The 22010-nt window shown below is 39.8% G+C and overlaps 1 protein-coding gene across 4 annotated transcripts in view; it reads right to left on the bottom strand.

Annotated features, from left to right (window-relative positions):
• The window catches only part of LOC126252754 (transmembrane GTPase Marf), a 216878-nt gene that overhangs the window by 133115 nt on the left and 61753 nt on the right, over positions 1-22010 (bottom strand). For all 4 annotated transcript variants that reach the window (XM_049953663.1, XM_049953662.1, XM_049953664.1 and 1 more), the window contains one exon: positions 20187-20435. In XM_049953663.1, coding sequence (XP_049809620.1) covers positions 20187-20400 — 214 coding nt within the window. In that variant the 5' untranslated portion in view covers positions 20401-20435. The remainder of the gene's footprint in view (positions 1-20186; positions 20436-22010) is intronic.

Here is a 22010-nt window from a genome sequence, read left to right as displayed (position 1 = left end):
CTCAGCTTCCCTGCATTTCAGGAACCACTGTAGCCATTGGCATTAAACTTTTACAGAACATTAAACTGTACGTTCTGAGTGTACTGAACTATAATAATTGCATTTCAGCCACTGCTTTCGGAAAGACAATTTTTTAATTACATGGTTAAAATTTTGTGTACTTTTTTGTACATTCTCCTAAATAATTTTAATTACACATAACATTATGTTCTTCTTTTAGTTCAGTGGACTCAGGATATGTATGTTATTACTCCCTGAAAATCTGAATACTGTAGTTGAACTGGTTTCTGAGATTTAGGGGAAAATTCAACAGAATACGTAAATTTTCAGGAACGGCTTCTAAAAGTTTCAGAAGACCGTAACTCAATATATGTTTAATATTTTATTTTTAGTCACTCAGAAGCACCCTGCACCATAGTGTATATCATCATCTTTATCTTTTTCCAAGGTTTTTTTGACTCCACAGTGGCCAACTGTGCTGCACACTCTGCTTTATCAATGCAAATCTTGTCCATCCATTCAAGTTCTCTGATGCAGTTTGTTCCAGGATTAATTCCCATATGCTGTAACACTTTCACCCTACCAATGTTTCCGTCATTAAAAGCAATAACAGCATAACTGCCCCCCCTCCCCCCCACTTTAGTGTCTTCATTCCAACAAAAACATTTTTTGGTAAGTGAGTCCATTTAAGATTACTGAATGACTCATTGGGATTTTGAGTCCGACCATGCAGAAACTTCTTCAGTAATTCAGGATTTGCCAGGTCACTGTAAATAAGTTTTATGATATCCATGACTGCTGCTGGGATGGAATATTTATGGCTGTATGAACTGTCTGAGTACTGGGCATCGCAGTAATTGCACCATGAATCAGGTCCAGGAGAGCAAAGGTGGTGTACAGGTTTTTCATCAGTTGACAGTCTGTGGAAGAAGGTAGCCCATACTGCCTGCTTCATTTTCAACAAATCCTTTGTATTATTTCTAATGGCCATCCCATAATACTGCTGTAGTTCATCAATCATTTTGTCTGTCAGCCTGTCTCTAGTGGTTTTACCACCAGAAAGTTTCTTGTCTCTCAAAATTTGTTTCAACTTCCTCAACCTGGTGCCCATCCTCTTCTGGACATGACTAACACATTCCAGTTTTGTGCTTATCTTCTCACCCTAAGGCTGAACAGCTACTACACTGTTATATGTTTTAGAGTCTCTATCACCTAAGAACTTCGTGTAACACACTCCCCTTTTGCTAACGGATCAATTAAAATTTTCAATAGCTGCAGAGGTCTCCATACCACCACTTGTTCCTTCACAATTTCTGTCACAGATAGGCCCTTCTTTATTCCCTGATTTACACTTATAAAAATGTTTGGTTAAAATCTGGAAATCTATAACCTTTCCAGTATCCACACTGGTCACTGTAGCAACAGAATTCTTAGAACTGTAGCCGCACTACTGCCAAGTGCCATCAAAAGCTACTGGTATGTCACTCAAACCATCACTTATTTCAACAGCTTTGTTTGCAGCACCCTTCATTGACTCGCATGCAACAGATTCCACAGCAGCTCCAATAAATCCTGCATACCTGTTGATTTTACAATGTGTTGTTGTTGTTGTTGTGGTCTTCAATCCTGAGACTGGTTTGATGCAGCTCACCATGCTACTCTATCCTGTGCAAGCTTCTTCATCTCCCAGTACCTACTGCAGCCTACATCCTTCTGTATCTCCTTAGTGTATTCATCTCTTGGTCTCCCTCTACAATTTTTACCCTCCAAACTGCCCTCCAATACTAAATTGGTGATCCCTCAATGTCTCAGGACATGTCCTACCAACCGATCCCTTCTTCTAGTCAAGTTGTGCCACAAGCTCCTATTCTCCCCAACTCTATTCGATACCTCCTCATTAGTTATGTGATCTACCCATCTAATCTTCAGCATTCTTCTGTAGCACCACATTTCGAAAGCTTCTATTCTTTTCTTGTTTAAACTATTTATCGTCCACGTTTCACTTCCATACATGGCTACACTCCAAACAAATACTTTCAGAAACGACTTCCTGACATTTAAATCTATACTCTTAGAACTGGGTTTCCATCAAAGCTCTTGATATTCATGCAAATGGTTCTCCTTTCTCCAAAGGTCTCTTTAATTTTCCTGTAGGCAGTATCTAACTTACCCCTAGTGAGATAAGCCTCTACATCCTTACATTTGTCCTCTAGCCACCCCTGCTTAGACATTTTGGACTTCGTGTCAATATCATTTTTTAGATGTTTGTATTCATTTTTGCCTGCTTCATTTACTGCATTTTTATATTTTCTCTATTCATCAATTACATTCAATATTTCTTCTGTTACCTAAGGGTTTCAACTAGCCCTCGTCTTTTTACCTATTTGATCCTCTGCTGCCTTCCCTATTTCATCCCTCAAAGCTACCCACTCTTCTTCTACTGTATTTCTTTCCCCCATTCCTGTCAATTGTTCCCTTATGCTCTCCCTGAAACTCTGTACAACATCTGGTTTAGTCAGTTTATCCAAGTCCCATCTCCTTAAATTCCCACCTTTTTGCAGTTTCTTCAGTTTTAATCTACAGTTCATAATCAATAGATTGTGGTCAGAGTCCACATCTGCCACTGGAAATGTCTTACAACTTAAAACCTGGTTCCTAAATCTCTCTCTTACCATTATATAATCTATCTGATACCTCGTAGTATCTCCAGGATTCGTCCATGTCTACAACCTTCTTTCATGATTCTTGAACCAAATGTTAGCTATGATTGAGTTATGCTCTGCGCAAAATTCTACCAGACGGCTTCCTCTTTCAGTTCTTAGCCCCAATCCATATTCATATTCCCCTACTATGTTTCCTTCTCTCCCTTTTCCTACTCTCGAATTCCAGTCACCCATGACTATTAAATTTTCGTCTCCCTTCACTACTTGAATAATTTCTTTTATCTCATCATACATTTCTTCAATTACTTCGTCGTCTGCAGAGCTAGTTGGCATATAAACTTGTACTACTGTAGTAGGCGTCGGCTTTGTGTCTATCTTGGCCATAATAATGCATTCACTATGCTGTTTGTGGTAGCTTACCCGCATTCCTATTTTCGTATTCATTATTAAACCTACTCCTGCATTACCCCTATTTGATTTTCTATTTATAGCCCTGTATTTGCCTGACCAAAAGTCTTGTTCCTCCTGCCACCGAACTTCACTAATTCCCACTATATCTAACTTTAACCTATCCATTTCCCTTTTTAAATTTTCTAACCTACCTGCCCGATTAAGGGATCTGACATTCCACACTCCGATCCGTAGAACGCCAGTTTTCTTTCTCCTGATAACAACGTCCTCCTGAGTAGTACCCGCCCGGAGATCCGAATGGGGGACTATTTTACCTCCGGAATATTTTACCCAAGAGGACGCCATCATCATTTAATCATACAGTAAAGCTGCATGCCCTCCAGAAAAATTATGGCTGTAGTTTCCCCTTGCTTTCAGCCGTTCGCAGTACCAGAACAGCAAGGCCATTTTGGTTAGTGTTATAAGGCCAGATCAGTCAATCATCCAGACTGTTGTCCCTGCAACTACTGAAAAGGCTGCTGTCCCTCTTCAGAAACCAGACGTTTGTCTGGCCTCTCAACAGATACCCCTCCGTTGTGGTTGCACCTACGGTATGGCTATCTGTATCGTTGAGGCACGCCTGCCTCCCCACCAACGGCAAGGTCCATGGTTCATGGGGAGGGAGGGGGGAGGGCCATATTCATCACATTATAATATTCTTTTAGTTCAGTATACTCAGGATATGTATGTTATTACTCCCTGAAAATTTGAATACTCTACACAAAGTGGTTTCTGAGATTTAGGGAAAATGTAACAGAAAATGTAAATTTTCTGCTGCAGTGTGTCCTTTGCCAATAGCTCTCAATCCATAAAAACACTTAATTCAAAATAATTATCTTTACACGTATCAGAATTCCAAAATGAGTGAGTATATTTACAACTGGCACAATTAATGGTAAGTTTCTAGGGTAGTCCATTTGATAACTCACTGTCTTCATGTAAACTAACTGGCCCTCCACATATTTTACAACACACACAATCACCTAACACTTTTGTCAGGATGTGTAAATCTATCAGAATATAACTTAACCTACCATTTACATCACTTTCATTTTGAGGAAACTGTGTATCACAGTGTATTATTTTAATCTTTGAAGTACTAATGGGTGTTTTTCTAGATACTGACAAGTTTGCTTGTATTTCATTGTCTGTAATTTCACATGCCATATGTTGAACACAGTGTTTCCCTTTATTTGAAAATCTATTACCATGAAACCCACGTTTCTTAAAAACACTTCGTTTTGGCATCATACTTTACTTTTTGAGAGATTTACAAATTTATTCATCACTTTTCCTTGGAAAAACATTAGCACTTTGACATACAATGGTTGTTTATACTATGAAATATGATACTGTTTTTGGCAGTGCTACCAATACAAACATGTAATTTAACCTTTATAACACATCAATCCACAGCCTTCTATATAAAAAATTACCAATTTTATTAGATCTTGAAGTAATGCACATAAAAATTTTAACGTTTTCAACTGGTGTAGATTATATTTAAAAAATAAAATACTTCCCATGCAAACAAACACAAACATACACACAAAATTCAAGCTTTCGCAACAAATGGTTGCTTCATCCAAAGGAGTTAAGGTTCCATCAGATTCACCTGGTCCTACTCTAAATACCATGCCACTTTCCTTGACGTTGACCTCCACCTGTCCAATGACCAGCTTCACACGTCCGTCCACATCAAACCCACCAACAAGCAACAGTACCTCCATTATGTCAGCTGCCACCCATTCCACATCAAACGGTCCCTTCCCTACAGCCTAGGTCTTCGTGGCAAACGAATCTGCTCCAGTCCGGAATCCCTGAACCATTACACCAACAACCTGAAAACAGCTTTCGCATCCCGCAACTACCCTCCCGACCTGGTACAGAAGCAAATAACCAGAGCCACTTCCTCATACCCTCAAACCCAGAACCTCCCACAGAAGAACCACAAAAGTGCCCCACTTGTGACAGGATACTTTCCGGGACTGGATCAGACTCTGAATGTGGCTCTCCAGCAGGGACACGACTTCCTCAAATCCTGCCCTGAAATGAGATCCATCCTTCATGAAATCCTCCCCACTCCACCAAGAGTGTCTTTCTGCTGTCCACCTAACCTTCGTAACCTCTTAGTTCATCCCTATGAAATCCCCAAACCACCTTCCCTACCCTCTGGCTCCTACCCTTGTAACCGCCCTCGGTGTAAAACCTGTCCCATGCACCCTCCCACCACCACCTACTCCAGTCCTGTAACCCCGAAGGTGTACACGATCAAAGGCAGAGCCACGTGTGAAAGCACCCATGTGATTTACCAACTGACCTGCCTACACTGTGAAGCTTTCTATGTGGGAATGACCAGCAACAAACTGTCCATTCGCATGAATGGACACGAGCAGACAGTGTTTGTTGGTAATGAGGATCACCCTGTGGCTAAACATGCCTTGGTGCACGGCCAGCACATCTTGGCACAGTGTTACACCGTCCGGGTCATCTGGATACTTCCCACTAACACCAACCTGTCAGAACTCCGGAGATGGGAACTTGCCCTTCAGTATATCCTCTCTTCTCGTTATCTGCCAGGCCTCAATCTCCGCTAATTTCAATTTGCCACCGCTCATACCTCACCTGTCTTTCAACAACATCTTTGCCTCTGTACTTCCGCATCGACTGACATCTCTGCCCGAACTCTTTGCCTTTACAAATGTCTGCTTGTGTCTGTGTATGTGCGGATGGATGTGTGTGCGCGCGTTCGAGTGTATACCTGTCCTTTTTCCCCCAAGGTAAGTCTTTCCGCTCCCGGGATTGGAATGACTCCATACCCTTTCCCTTAAAACCCACATCCTTTCGTCTTTCCCTCTCCTTCCCTCTTTCCTGATGAAGCAACCGTTGGTTGTGAAAGCTAGAATTTTGTGTGTATTATTGTGTTTGTTTGTGTGTCTATAGACCTGCCAGTGCTTTCGTATATATATATATATATATATATATATATATATATATATATATATATATATATATATATATATATAAAGATGATGAGACTTACCAAACAAAAGCGCTGGCAGGTCGATAGACACACAAACAAACACAAATATACACACAAAATTCAAGCTTTCGCAACAAACTGTTGCCTCATCAGGAAAGAGGGAAGGAGAGGGAAAGACGAAAGGATGTGGGTTTTAAGGGAGAGGGTAAGGAGTCATTCCAATCCCGGGAGCGGAAAGACTTACCTTAGAGGGAAAAAAGGACAGGTATACACTCGCACACACACACATATCCATCCACACATACAGACACAAGCATATATATATATATATATACACATACAGACACAAGCATATATATATATATATATATATGGAAAATTGCAAATTTTTAATGAGATAAAAATCCAAAAATTTGAAGAAAAAATTTATTTTATCTCCCCTTAATAAAAGGGATCTGCATGTCATTAAAACACTGATGTATAATAAAACATTTCTCACTGAAGCAGTCCAGAGGGGTATCTGTTGAGAGGCCAGACAAATGTGTGGTTCCTGAAGAGGGGCAGCAGCCTTTTCAGTAGTTGCAGGGGCAACAGTCTGGATGATTGACTGATTTGGCCTTGTAACACTAACCATAACAGCCTTGCTGTGCTGGTACTGCAAATGGCTGAAAGCAGGGGGAAACTACAGCCGTAATTTTTCCGGAGGGCATGCAGCTTTACTGTATGGTTAAATGATGATGGCGTCCTCTTAGGTAAAATATTCCGGAGGTAAAATAGTCCTCCATTCGGATCTCCGGGCGGGAATTACTCAAGAAGACGTCGTTATCAGGAGAAAGAAAACTGGCGTTCTACGGATCGGAGCATGGAATGTCAGATCCCTTAATCGGACAGGTAGGTTAGAAAATTTAAAAAGGGAAATGGATAGGTTAAAGCTAAATATATTGGGAATTAGTTAAGTTCGGTGGCAGGAGGAACAAGACTTTTGGTCAGGTGAATACAGGATTATAAATACAAAGTCAGATAGGTGTAATGCAGGAGTAGGTTTAATAATGAATTTAAAAAAAGGAGGGCGGGTACGCTACTACAAACAGCATAGTGAACGCATTACTGTGGCCAAGATAGACATGAAGCCGACGCCTACTACAGTAGTACAAGTTTATATGCCAACTAGCTCTGCAGATGATGATGAAATTTATGAGCCGCCTGGTAGTGTTTTGCACAGAGCATAACTTAATCATAGCTAACACTTGGTTCAAGAATCATGAAAGAAGGTTGTAGACATGGACGAATCCTGGAGATACTACGAGGTATCAGATAGATTATATAATGGTAAGAGAGAGATTTAGGAACCAGGTTTTAAGTTGTAAGACATTTCCAGTGGCAGATGTGGACTCTGACCACAATCTATTGATTATGAACTGTAGATTAAAACTGAAGAAACTGCAAAAAGGTGGGAATTTAAGGAGATGGGACTTGGATAAACTGACTAAACCAGATGTTGTACAGAGTTTCAGGGAGAGCATAAGGGAACAATTGACAGGAATGGGGGAAAGAAATACAGTAGAAGAAGAGTGGGTAGCTTTGAGGGATGAAATAGGGAAGGCAGCAGAGGATCAAATAGGTAAAAAGACGAGGGCTAGTTGAAACCCTTAGGTAACAGAAGAAATATTGAATGTAATTGATGAAAGGAGAAAATATAAAAATGCAGTAAATGAAGCAGGCAAAAATGAATACAAACATCTAAAAAATGATATTGACACGAAGTCCAAAATGTCTAAGCAGGGGTGGCTAGAGGACAAATGTAAGGATGTAGAGGCTTATCTCACTAGGGGTAAGTTAGATACTGCCTACAGGAAAATTAAAGAGACCTTTTGAGAAAAGAGAACCACTTGTATGAATATCAAGAGCTCAGATGGAAACCCAGTTCTAAGCGAAGAAGGGAAAGCAGAAAGATGGAAGGAGTATATAGAGGGTCTATACAAGGGCGATGTTCTTGAGGACAATATTATAGAAATGGAAGAGAATGTAGATGAAGATGAAATAGGAGATACGATACTGTGTGAAGAGTTTGACAGAGCACTGAAAGACCTAAGTCGAAACAAGGCCACGGGAGTAGACAACATTCCATTAGAACTACTGACGGCCTAGGGAGAGCCAATCCTGACAAAACTCTACCATTCTGGTGAGCAAGATGTATGAGAAGATGTATGAGACAGGCGAAATACCCTCAGACTTCAAGAAGAATATAATAATTCCAATCCCAACGAAAGCAGGTATTGACAGATGTGAAAATTACCGAACTATCACTTTAATAAGTCACGAATTCTTTACAGACGAATGGAAAAACTGGTAGAAGCCGACCTTGGGGAAGATCAGTTTGGATTTCGTAGAAATACTGGAACACATGAGGCAATACTGACTCTTCGACTTAGCGTAGAAGATAGATTAAGGAAAGGCCAACCTACGTTTCTAGCATTTGTAGACTTAGAGAAAGCTTTTGACAATGTTGACTGGAATACACTGTTTCAAATTCTGAAGGTGGCGGGGTTAAAATACAGGGAGTGAAAGGCTATTTACAATTTGTACAGAAACCAGAGGGCAGTTATGAGAGTCGAGGGGCATGAAAGGGAAGCAGTGGTTGGGAAGGGAGTGAGACATGGGTGTAGCCTCTCCCCGATGTTATTCAATCAGTATATTGAGCTTAAAGTAGTGAATGAGTTTTGCTATTTGGGGAGCAAAATAACTGATGATGGTCGAAGTAGAGAGGATATAAAATGTAGACTGGCAATGGCAAGGAAAGCGTTTCTGAAGAAGAGGAATTTGTTCACGTCGAGTATAGATTTAAGTGTCAGGAAGTCGTTTCTGAAAGTATTTGTATGGAATATAGCCATGTATGGAAGTGGAACATGGACGATAAATAGTTTGGACAAGAAGAGAATAGAAGCTTTCGAAATGTAGTGCTACAGAAGAATGCTGAAGATTAGATGGGTAGATCACATAACTAATGATTAAGTATTGAATAAAATTGGGGAGAAGAGGAGTTTGTGGCACAACTTGACAAAAAGAAGGGACCGGTTAGTGGGACATGTTCTGAGGCATCAAGGGATCACAAATTTAGTATTGGAGGGCAGCGTGGAGGGTAAAAATTGTAGAGGGAGACCAAGAGATGAATACACTAAGCAGATTCAGAAGGATGTAGGTTGCAGTAAGTACTGGGAGATGAAGCAGCTTGCACAGGATAGGGTAACATGGAGAGCTGCATCAAACCAGTCTCAGGACTAAAGACCACAACAACAACAGTTCGGCCACCAAAACCTGAAGGAAATGCCTTGTTTCCTAAGTTAGGATTGTTACGCTGGTTTGATACTGAAAGTTTTCATGCATATGATTCATTTAAATAAAACAGCTCCACACAATATTTGTGTTATTTTACCTATGAATTACTCAATTTTCCTTTTTTAAAACTTATCATCTGTGACCTACAGAAATGTAATGACAGCTCAGCAAATTTGGTTGGCATGGAAAATCTTACATAGATATTTCGCTGCTTTCAGCATTACCTGTATCATTTGATCAAACGATGCATTTTAAACAGCTACTATCATCCAAAAAGAGATACCTTGAGACCATAACGATCCATGAAGAGCTATGTCTTGAGCACAGCTATGTGGTTGTGAAACATGGGCAACGGGGTACGACAGAAGTGAAGCAATTACATGCCTTTAAAATGTTGTGTGACAGCATATTGCTGAAGATCAGATGGTTTACAGAAGTAAGGAATGAATAGGTCCAGCAAGGAATCAAAGAGAAAAAAATGATGACGATATAACATAACAAAACTAGGACACAGAATAGTTGGGCAAATACTATGACACAAGTTGTTGCTGAAGGCAAATACTGAAGGGATGGTAGAGAGAAAGAGTCAATGTGTCAATTCTGATAGGAACAGAGACAGCAGACAGTCAATATGTGACACAGTTCAAATGGCTCTGAGCACTATGGGACTCAACTGCTGAGGTCATTAGTCCCCTAGAACTTAGAACTAGTTAAACCTAACTAACCTAAGGACATCACACACATCCATGCCCGAGGCAGGATTCGAACCTGCGACCGTAGCGGTCTCGCGGTTCCAGACCGCAGCGCCAGAACCGCGCGGCCACTTCGGCCGGCTGTGACACAGTACTTACACTTAAATGAAGAGGATAGCTGGCAATGACAAAAAACAATAACAGATAAATATTTAAATACAATAAACGTTAAGATATTTGGTTTGGTGTGCAAGTGGGTGACTGTCAACACTACAAATACAAAGATCTGAGGTCAACCATCAGTGAGTCCTAGGAGTTTTTATGATGCTTCTTTCACCTCTCGCAATGATTTGTATAAGTTAAAAATTACAAGTTTCACTATGGTTCAGAGTCTATGTAAAATAGTAGATTTCCCCAGAGTCAGTAGGTTACTTCAATTCAAACAGTGCAGAAAGACCAATAATGACTTAGGCCTTAAACTTCATATTGCTGCCACATTAACAGTCATTAAAAATGAAAACATATAATACAGAGTATTTCAAAATGAACATACCGGTTTTAAGGTGTTGCAGCATTTAGTACATTCACATTACAATTGAAAATAATACACCACATGAAAGAGCAACTCAAACAGTTTTGTTTGTATACCTGTGCACAATGTGAAGAGTATGGAATGACAAAGAGTGACTGAAAAACCTGTTTAATGAGTACGAGTCTTTCACGCTTAGCCCCAAGAAACATCCCCACGGAAAGTTTATAGGCCTTTCTTTTTCAGTGAATCAACTGTAACTAATGTTTCTTATCTTTATGTGCTACGGCTATGGCCCATGCCTCAATGGGAAGAAGCTGAGCAACACATCTTTATTTGGGAGGAAGATGGAACTGGTTAAAAGACGTATCCAACTGGTGTATTGGGCGCAAGGGGTCAGCTGACACAGCATTTTATGCATGACTTCCACATTCACATGCGATTCGACGCGATCATGTGTATATGCCTCTGATACCAGCTGATCTATCCTGACACACTGCTCAGCTGATCTATCCTGACACACTGCTCAAGGTTTCAGAACAACTCGCCTATCGACTCAATGTGTGAGATCGATTTTCACACTGAATAATTGTAAGAAAAACTGTGTTTCTCTTTTATTTATAATTGCAAGTTGAATGTAATATGTGCTACAAAGCCTTAAAACCTGTATATTCATTTTGAAACACCCTGTATAATGACAAATGCTTCATTATATAAGCGGGCAGGCTTCTGTAACCACTAAGAAATTCAGTGAAGAAGTCGCCTCAATGCTAGGCAAAGGCCTTAATTTCATTACCACACCTGAGAGAATACCCACAGAAGAAGCTTCTGGTGCCATCAAAGTATTTTTGTTCTCCATTTTGAAGGTTTGCATGGAGAATGTAAGCCTGAACATATCAGAAACCTTGAAGAAAGCAAAACCACCCAAGAACATCATATCTGCAGAGAAAAGGAAAGTTCTTTACAATCATAAGAGGAATGAACACATTGTGATCACCAAAACAGTGCTGGCGTAAGCTGTTGCCAACACTCCGGTCAGCAAAGAGGCTGCAAGAAGGTCGATAGCAGGCACCGGAGCAAGCGAGCCTATCAGGAGAGGGGCAAAAGGCAAAACTCACACGAAATGCACCGCCAATGCCCTCTCAACTGCCAGTCTTTAACCTGCCACCGTGGACCAGAAGCCCCAGTCAGTCACAGAGAGTCATCCAGTCAGGCACAGCCAATCAGTCATAGTTTCAGCCAGTGAGTCACAGTCCAGTTACACGCCCAGTCAGGAGTCACAGTCTCTGGCTCAGAGTGAGTCAGTACCTAGTGACCAGAGTACTGTACATAGTAGGACTTGTACTTCATCAGCAATGAGGCTAACATGGACTATTACAGACTAGCTTGTACAACAACTTGCTTTAAGATACGTAGCTCTCTATGTTAATAAAGAACCCTGTTAATACATGCATGCAGTTGTGTTATAGAAACTGGATATCGGCCACCCAACAACATCCTCTCCTTGCTTCTGATGGTACAAGATGACAGTGGCAACGAGATGACACAAAAAAGAGCAGATAAGGTAAATGCCACCATTGTTACTGACACAGTGGATATCACAAAAAAATGGAACAACTGTTGGTGACGCTTGTGTATCACAATCTCAAATGTGATCCAATGAACAAGACGGTAAAAAAATTGACAAATCTGTTATATGACTCCAGAGTGGATACCTCTATTACCAAAGTCTGATACCCTGAATAACATCTGTATCCATCAGAATATTTGGTCTACCAAAGATACACAAAGAATGATGTCCATAAAGAATTACTATGAATGGGATTAATTCTCCAATGTGCTTTTATGGTTACACATTTGTTGGGTAAACAAACATCCTCTCAGGAAAATGAAGATCTTATCAGGGAAATGAATACTTTTGTGAAAGATTCAAAACCTTTTTTTTTCTTTTTACAAATGTCAGTCAAAGTGAAGGTATCTCCAACTGGAATTCTGGCAAACTACTACATAATTCTTTTATTTACTAACATCCCTGTAGCAGATACTGTGGACATTATCATAGGTGAAATTGCATGTGACATGATCAAATTCTGCCTGTGGCCAAGCTATTTTAAATATAAAGGAGAATTTTACAAACAATCTGACGATGTTGCTATGGATTCACCTTGAACTCCAGTAACAGCTGACATTTTATGGAGCATTTCAAACAACAGGCATTAAGTAATGTGGAACTGAAACAACTATCCTGCTGATTCAACTATGTGGATTACATGTTCGTTATATGATCACGTAAGAAGAAAGAGCAATGCAAATTCCTTGATTTCCTTAACCTTGCACTGAATTCACTGTGCAAGCAGTAAAGGAATCCAAGGAGAAATTTAGGAAGGGAATTAATGTTCAGGGAGAAGAACCAGTGGTATTTTATAATTCTGCCAAAGATGGCAAAGGACTAAAGAACAGCTGAACAAAATGGATAAGGTCTTCAAAAGAAGTTATTAAATGAACATCAACAAATGCAAAATGAGGGTAATAGAATGTGGTCAAATTAAATCAGATGCTGCTGAAGGAATTACATTAGGATATGAGACAATGAATGTAGTAGACGAGTTTTACTATTTGGGGAGCAAAACAACTGATCATGGCTGAAGCAAAGAGGATATAAAATGCAAATTGACAATAGCAAGAAAAGCATTTCTGAAAAATAGGAATTTGTTAACATCTAACACAAATCAAAGTGCTGAAGAAGTCTTTTCTAAAGGTATCTGTATATAATGTAGCCTTGTACAGAAGTGAAACATGGGCAATAAAGAGTTCAAACAAGAAGAGAATAGAAGCTTCTGAAACATGGTGCTACAGAAGAATCCTGAAGATTAGAGGGGTAGATCAAATAACTAATGACTAGGTACTGAACTGAATTGGGGGGAAAAGAAATTTATGGCATAAAGAGATTAGAGAAAGGGTTTGGTTGATAGGACACGTGCTGAGACATCAAAAAATAGTCAGTTTGGTAATGGAGGGAAATGTGAGGGTTAAGAATTGTAAACAGAAACCTAGGCAGGAGATGTAAGTTGCAACAGTTACTCAGAGATGAAGACGCTTGCACAGAATAGACTAGGGTGGGGAGCTGCATCAAACCAACTCCAGATTGAAGGCCACAACAACAATATTCAAAACAAATATGCTGAATCAGAAGCCAGTAAATGTATTTTCAATCTGTATTTGACTGACTGCATTTGCAGTTTCATTTATTCATTAAAAAAATCAAACTGCTTCATTACACAGACAACAAATGTCTTCCTTCTTTGAGTTCGATTAATTGTATTACACAAGACGACAATACATGCGAAACTTTGTCCTCTGAAGTGTATTAAGTATTTAAAAAAAATTGACATTTGGCATGTAGGAATACTGGTAATAAGGAACTAGTGAGCTATACTCCATAGTAGCAAATGGCTCTGAGCACTAAGGGACTTAACATCTGAGGTCATCAGCCCCCTAGAACTTAGAACTACTTAAACCTAACTAATCTAAGGACATCACACACATCCATGCCTGAGGCAGGATTCAATCCTGCGACCATAGCGGTCGCGCGGTTCCAGACTGAAGCGCCTAGAACTGCACGGCCACACCGGCCGGCCTCCATAGTAGCAAATTAATGTAACTTAACGTTTTCACCCACATGAAATATATTTTCAGCTGAAGTCTTTTCATGTTCATAACTGGTATAGACAACGATGTACAATTTACAAAGGCTGCTTATTATTCTACATACTTCATTAATCAACAAGTTGTGCCTTTTATGAGACCGTATACCTAAATTTTATCCCAAAACGATGTGAAAATTTCCACTGAAGACAAACCAAGGCAACTTAAATATTAACAGTATAAGCTACATTTGTAGTACACAACCAAAAACACTTGTACTGGGAATGAAAGCTCTATTCCTTGCTGAACGAGAAAACTTAACAGTCTTCAACATTATTATTCCCACATTATGCATGTTTTTCACAGCAGAGAGTGTCAATTTTGGCCATCCGTATGTATATATTTTTCCCATTCTTCTTCTTCTTCTTCTTCTTCTTCTTCTTCTTCTTCTCTGTAGGAATCAGCATGGGTTTCAAAAAAGACGATCGTGTGAAACCCAGCTCGCACTATTTGTCCACAAGACTCAGAGGGCCATAAACACGAGTTCCCAGGTAGATGCCGCGTTTCTTGACTTCCGCAAGGCATTTGATACAGTTCCCCACGGGTCATTTAATGAACAAAGTAAGAGCATATGGACTATCAGACCAATTGTGTGACTGGATTGAAGAGTTCTTAGATAACAGAACACAGCATGTCATTCTCAATGGAGAGAAGTCTTCCAAAGTAAGAGTGATTTCAGGTGTGCCACAGGGGAGTGTCGTAGGACCGTTGCTATTCACAATATACATAAATGACCTTGTGGATAACATTGGAAGTTCACTGAGGCTTTTTGCGGATGATGCTGTAGTATATCAAGAGGTTGGAACAATGGAAAATTGTACTGAAATGCAGGAGGATCTGCAACAAATTGACAAATGGTGCAGGGAATGGCAATTGAATTTCAATGTAGAAAAGTGTAATGTGCTGCGGATACATAGAAAGAAAGATCCCTTATCATTTAGCTACAACATAGCAGGTCAGCAACTGGAAGCAGTTAATTCCATAAATTATCTGGGAGTATGCATTAGGAGTGATTTAAACGGAATGACCATATAAAATTAATCGTCGGTAAAGCAGATGCCAGACCGAGATTCACTGGAAGAATCCTAAGGAAATGCAATCTGAAAACAAAGGAAGTAGGTTACAGTACACTTGCTCGCCCACTGCTTGAATATTGCTCGCCAGTGTAGGATCTGTGCCAGATAGGGTTGATAGAAGAGATAGAGAAAATCCAACGGAAAGCAGCGCGCTTTGTTACAGGATCATTTAGTAATTGTGAAAGCGTTACGGAGATGATAGATAAACTCCAGTGGAAGACTCTGCAAGAGAGATGCTCAGTAGCTTGGTCCGGGATTTTGTTGAAGTTTCGAGAACATACCTTCACCGAGAAGTCAAGCAGTATATTGTTCCCTCCTACGTATATCTCGCGAAGAGATCATGAGGATAAAATCAGAGAGATTAGAGCCCACACAGAGGCATACCGACAATCTTTCTTTCCACGAAGAATACGAGACTGGAATAGAAGGGAGAACCGATAGAGGTACTCTAAGTACCCTCGGCCACACACCGTCAGGTGGCTTGCGGAGTATGGATGTAGATGTAGCTGTAAATGTAGATGCTGTGGCATCAAATTTCTGGCAAGAATCTTTGAGGTGTGTAGATGTAGATGACAGCTGACTGAATGTGTATGTTCTGCTGTTGAAAAACATTTCTATAGTTTATTTCTTTGCATGTTGTGTGTTCTTAACCTGTAAAAACTCAACTTCAGATATGCACATTACCTTGATGCTCAGACTCAAAAGTAGGTACTAAAGCTTAGGATCATCACATTACATGTACTGACTTCCATACAACACAAAAGGAAGCAAAGTACAACTTTCAATCGTTCAACTGAAGTCCTGTTCTGAATTGGAGCTTTGCCTCTCAGCTGATCACAGCTAATCTTACATTCATTACGTATACCTATCAAAACACCCATGAAGAAATCACCTATGATTACAATATCCATGAACATTAAGAGTTACACAATTTTCCATGCTGATATATATTATTGTTGCCCAACTCCTGACAAACTCGAATTTCCGTCTAATTATGACTGCCACCTTCTTGTAAATATGAGATCTAAGATGTGTATCAGTACGTAAGTTCACCACCTCCAATAGGACATGGCTAGTGAAACACTGTGTTGTTCAAACCAAACATTGGTTTGGTAACAGCTTGGCTTACTATTTCACATGGCTAGGAGAATGAGTCGCTGTTACTCACAAAGAGAGTAAATGAAAATTTTTACTTCAGATGAACGTCAAAGAAAATTCTGAGGAGGTTACTGGTACATGTAACAAAAACTTCTGCAGACTACCAAATATATCTGCAAGTAAGGCAAAAAAATGGCTTTGCAATTTAATGAAGCACCTTCATAAAAATTTGACAACAAAAACTTACAAAAAACATCTTTTTGTATGCTGTTGAGGCAAAATAATATAACATGATTCTGATGATATTCCAGTATGTAGTTTTGCTTTTGTACTGCACCTTAAATATTCTGCCCTAAACAGATACTTAATAACAAAATTAATCAGACACGTACATTTCAAAGATCTAGTTTAATGTTTAAGCTATGAATCCCACAGGCACACCTAGGTAAAATACGTGTTTAAGTTTTTCTTTAATTAAACTAGTTTCATTAATTTCCTAAATACATAGGTTCATGTTTGACAAGGGCTGTCTCCAGTGTTTCACAGGAACTAACACCCTGCAGGCAGACTCCAATAACTGATCACTGTCCAGCCCTTAGCTTAGCCAGAGTAGTATATGGCAGTGTATTGATTTAAAAAGAGGAAGGAGGGAAGCTTTGAATGGAGAGTGAGAATTGTTGTACCATTCAGCACTTCACACTTTTGTGGCAGAAGCATCTGCTCTCAAAAGGCTGTACACAAAACCAAACTGAAATCTTACAAGGTAATGGTAGTGTACAGCCTGACCAATTCAGATAGTTGAAATGTATTCACAGGTGTAAATATGGACAACCATCAGCTGTATATGGAATGACAACAATGAAAATTTGTTGCCAGACCAAGACTCGAACCCAGATTTACCGCTTATTGCTATCTGAGCCTGCTTCATGGTGATTGTTGTCATCCCATTATACAGCTGATGGTTGTCCATATTCACAACTGGGAATATATTTTATTTATTTCACAATGGCTGGTAGTTGTCGCAGAGCCTGTTCCTTAGGACATGCATGCAATATCATATTGTATACGGAATTCAGAAACTGTCAGGTTCAACATTAGTACTGCAACTGGCTACTCCAATCTGTACATCATGGAGAGGTTGAGCTGAAATGTTCCTTCATTCTAATGAAGCATAGCTGCATTTATCCAGGTATGTACGTGGACCCACATAACAATAGACACTGGAGTTCTGAAAATCATTTTCAGTTACTTCAAAAGCCTCTGCATTATGTTAAAATAAGAGTGTCCCATGCAATTAGTTCAAAATGAATTATTCGAACAGCCCTATTCAACAAAACTACAACTTTGGATAAATATGTAAACAATATACCACAACCTCATTTTTTCCAAGGAAATAACAGTTAATGAATAATCCTACTGCTATTTTATGCAGGACAATGCACAGCACACACAGCCAATACATCGGTGTCAGTGTGTGTTTTTGAAGGTAGTATAGTTGACTGGCCTCTTCTATTCCCAGAGTTAAATCGGTGAGATTTTACTCCCTGGAGCATTTTAAAAGATATGGTGCACACAAACAATCCTCATACACTTAAAGAGATGGAAAACAGTACACTGATCAGGTAGAACATTACAACCACCTATATAATAGCAGGTATGTCCACCTTTGGTACAGATAACGGCAGCGAAGTGTTGCATGGGAGCAATGAGGCCTTGGTACATCTCAGAAGGGAGTTAGCACAACATCTGCACACACAAGTCACGTAATTCCCGTAAATTCCAGAGAGGGGGTGATGAGCTCTGATGCCACATTCAATTACATCCCATACGTGTTCCATCACGTTCAGATCTGATGAGTTAGAGAGCCAGCATATCAATTGGCACTTGCCACTGTGTTCCTCAGACCACTCCATCACATTTCTGGCCTTGTGACATGGCACAGTATCTTACTGAAAAATGCCACTTATCAGGAAACATGATCATCATGAAGGGATGTACATGGTCTACAACCAGTGAACTATACTCCTTGGCCACCATGGTGCCTTGCACGAGCTCCACTGGACTCATGGATGCCCATTTGAATGTTCCCCAGAGCGTGAGGAACCACCTCCAGCTTGTCTCTGTCCCCTGGTACACATGTCAAGGAGCTGTTCCCCTGGAAGATGATGGATTAGCGGCCTCCCACTGGCATGATGAAGAAAGTATCGGGATTCCTCAGACCATCCAACTCACTGCCACTGCACCAGTCCAGGGCCAACAGTCAGGTGCACATTTAAGTCATAGTTTCTGATGTCATGGTGTAACACTGGCTCATGCATGTGGAGGCCCATCATTAGGATTGTTTGGTGTACGGTGTGCTTACACACACTTGTATTCTGCCCAGAATTAAAGTCTGATGTTAGGTCCACCACAGAATGCCACCTGTCCTGTTTTACCAGTCTACCCAGCCTGCGCTGTCTGACATCTGTAACGAGGGGTGGCCGCCCTACTCCGTGACATCTGGACATGGTTTGATCTTGGTCTGCCACGTGTTGAAGACACTCACCACAGGTCGTCCAGTTTTGAAATGCTCATGCCGAGCCTCCAGGCCATTACAATCTGCCCTCGGTCAAACTCTGATAGATCGTGCGTCTTCCCATTCTACATACGGACAGCACGCTCACTAATACTATGTACATCATGCATGTGTGTGACTAGGAGTCATTCCTTGCTAGGGGACGCTAGGGCATGAGTGTATCTATAGTAGATCAGTGGTCATAATGTTCATAACTGATCAGTATATTTGACTTGTGAATTCAAGGATGAAATCTGATGAATGTGTGACAATGTGTTCACTGAAGGTCTCAAGACTGCTTTTGTCGCGAGAAATGCCATTTTGAACACTTGCTTTAATTAAAGGAAAGCGTAATTTAATCACGTAGGATCTTAGCTCATGTTAAACATGGGGAAGATGATACGAGCTTCCATTCAACAGCTGTACAGGGAACTAAACGGTACACATCTCGTGCAAACTATGAGCCAGCACTTGCGTCACACATAAAGCACCATACATATGGAAATTTTTGTATTTTAATTGTGTGTGACAACCATTCCCATTGCCTTTCACATGAGCAGAACCCTGTTACATAGCTAACAAGACTACTGTGATTTGTTATGATATTTATGTCACTAACTACATATGAAACAGCTTATTTATTCAAAGATGTCAAGGACACCACACACACTAGACAAAGGACCCCACAAAACCACCATCACCATAAATACAATCTGCAATGTGAATTAAATTCAACAAATATGCTGATAACGTGCAAATGTTAACATGACATGACATGTGATAGCAATAATTTATGTCACCTTTTTTAGAAGTATCTCTTTGTTTGTCTTTACCAAAGTTTCTTCAGATAAATTTTATTTACACCAAAGAATTCAGGAAAGGTATTTTATTTCTCTCAGATAATGGTTACCACCTTCGTGCCACGTGAATACATTTTTTTTTTTGTGTGTGTAGAACATGCTAAAAATAACACCAAGACACAATAAAGCACATTACAAAGTCTGTATGTGCAATAAAATACTGAAAACCATTTATTGCATAGAAACAACAGAATAGTGACCAGCATATAAATACAATCAGTACACTGGAACCATACTTACTTTGCATATATGAAGCTGTATTCCTGACATAGTCTTCAATTTCCACAAATATTCCATTGATCTTCTTTTTGGCTTTGACGAATATCTGTAGTGGAGAAGTTGAGTCATGTAAGTTTCTTGTATCACCACCAGGGCCTCCAACCAAAGATGAACCCCTTATTGAAGGGCCATCTCCAGCCATTTGAGACAATGAGCGATTTATATAGGCAGCCATTAAATCACTACTAGGTGCTCATGCAGGTTTGCAAACTGAAAACAAAGAAAGAAAAAGAACTCCACTAAACTCACAACAGATGTTGAAAAATCTGTTACTGTCAAATAGGTGCAGCTGTGTGTGCATGCAGGATATCAAGTTGCACTGTACATTATACACAAATAGCAAAGCATATTTCTGAAACACTTAACACACTTTCACAACCTATGTCTCAGGACATGTAAGTGAAATGCCCATTAAAAGCTGATTTCCTTTTTTTTTTTTTTTAACACGCATTCTGATTTATTTACCTACAGCTTGATCAGTAACAAATGAGTAACTACTACTCATTTCTACCACAAATTTTGCTGCTTCTTTACACATATACTACAACTGAGTCATCATCACATATTATTATATGCTTTTATTATTTTTCATACATTGTAAATAGAAATACTGATGTTTTACCTTCGTCAGGTAATTTTCTGTTGCTTATTTCCATTTCAGTTCATGTCTTTGTACCTGATAATTTCTATTGATAAAGTAACAGTCAGAAACTTAAGAATTTTGCTCTAAAAACAGTTACTCTTGGTAATATAACTGGTGGAATTTAAGTATGGTAACCTAAGAAGAGAGGAGGGATATGTCGTTTTGATCAATTTTTATAAGAAAAAGCAAGGAAGAAGAAAATTCGTACAGGCATGAAATACGATTGATCTGTATGGATGTAAACACAGAAGCAATAATTTGCCCCTCGGTGAATAGAAAATTAGAAAGATGCTAGCTACATAACACCTCAAAACAATTTCTTCTGAAATTGCAACAAGAGTGAGCACAAAAAGAGATACATCTACAGAGCATAGAAACTGCTATAGCTTTCCCTATTTAACAAAAAAATTTAATTTTATTGAATAATTCACAATGCAAATTTGATGAGAATTGAGACAGACACACACACAGAGAGAGAGAGAGAGAGAGAGAGAGAGAGAGAGAGAGAGAGAGAGAGAGAGAGAGAGAGAATAAGTAGTGTCGGCTTCAGTTCAGTTGTGGCAGAAGAGACTGAGAAGTAGAGACTGAATAAAAGGGCAAAACTTACGTTGTGACAAGCTGAGTAAAGAGAGGGAAAGGACGGCAGAGGGGGAGAAACAAGGCATAGAAGTACACAAATAAAAAAGATATCTAAAAATTAAAGGTCCAGTGAAGACTAATTGAGGAATTGTGGAGAGTAGGCTAACTCAGGTTTAATCCAAAAGGGTGGCAGAGTGAGAGCATATGTCAGAGACCAAGTTCCCTTGTACGGAGTTCAGGAAAATGATGCTGGTTGTGAGTATCCAAGTGGCCTATGTGGTGCAACATACAGACAGGTCTCTGGAGTATGTTGCAGTGCGTGCTCAGTAACTGGGTAATGGATGTGTACAGTTGTTTTATATTCCGCCATTTTGATGGTGGTGCATGAAGGGATATTAAGACGGTCAACTGAAAAGTAATGCTTCCACCTTCGTAACTCTTCAACAGCTGGCAGCATTAGTATGCGGCAGGTACTGGCTTGTTCCATAGCCTCTTCTCTACAGCTCCAGTTGGTGGGAAGCCTTAGCACTTTGTAACTTTAGCACAACGGTTGTGTTGTTACA

The sequence above is a fragment of the Schistocerca nitens genome, chromosome 4 (genome assembly GCF_023898315.1).
Source record: "Schistocerca nitens isolate TAMUIC-IGC-003100 chromosome 4, iqSchNite1.1, whole genome shotgun sequence".
Classification (NCBI taxonomy): Eukaryota; Metazoa; Arthropoda; class Insecta; order Orthoptera; family Acrididae; genus Schistocerca; species Schistocerca nitens.
Note: the sequence above shows the minus strand (reverse complement) of the source record. Positions and strands in the feature narration are given on the sequence as shown.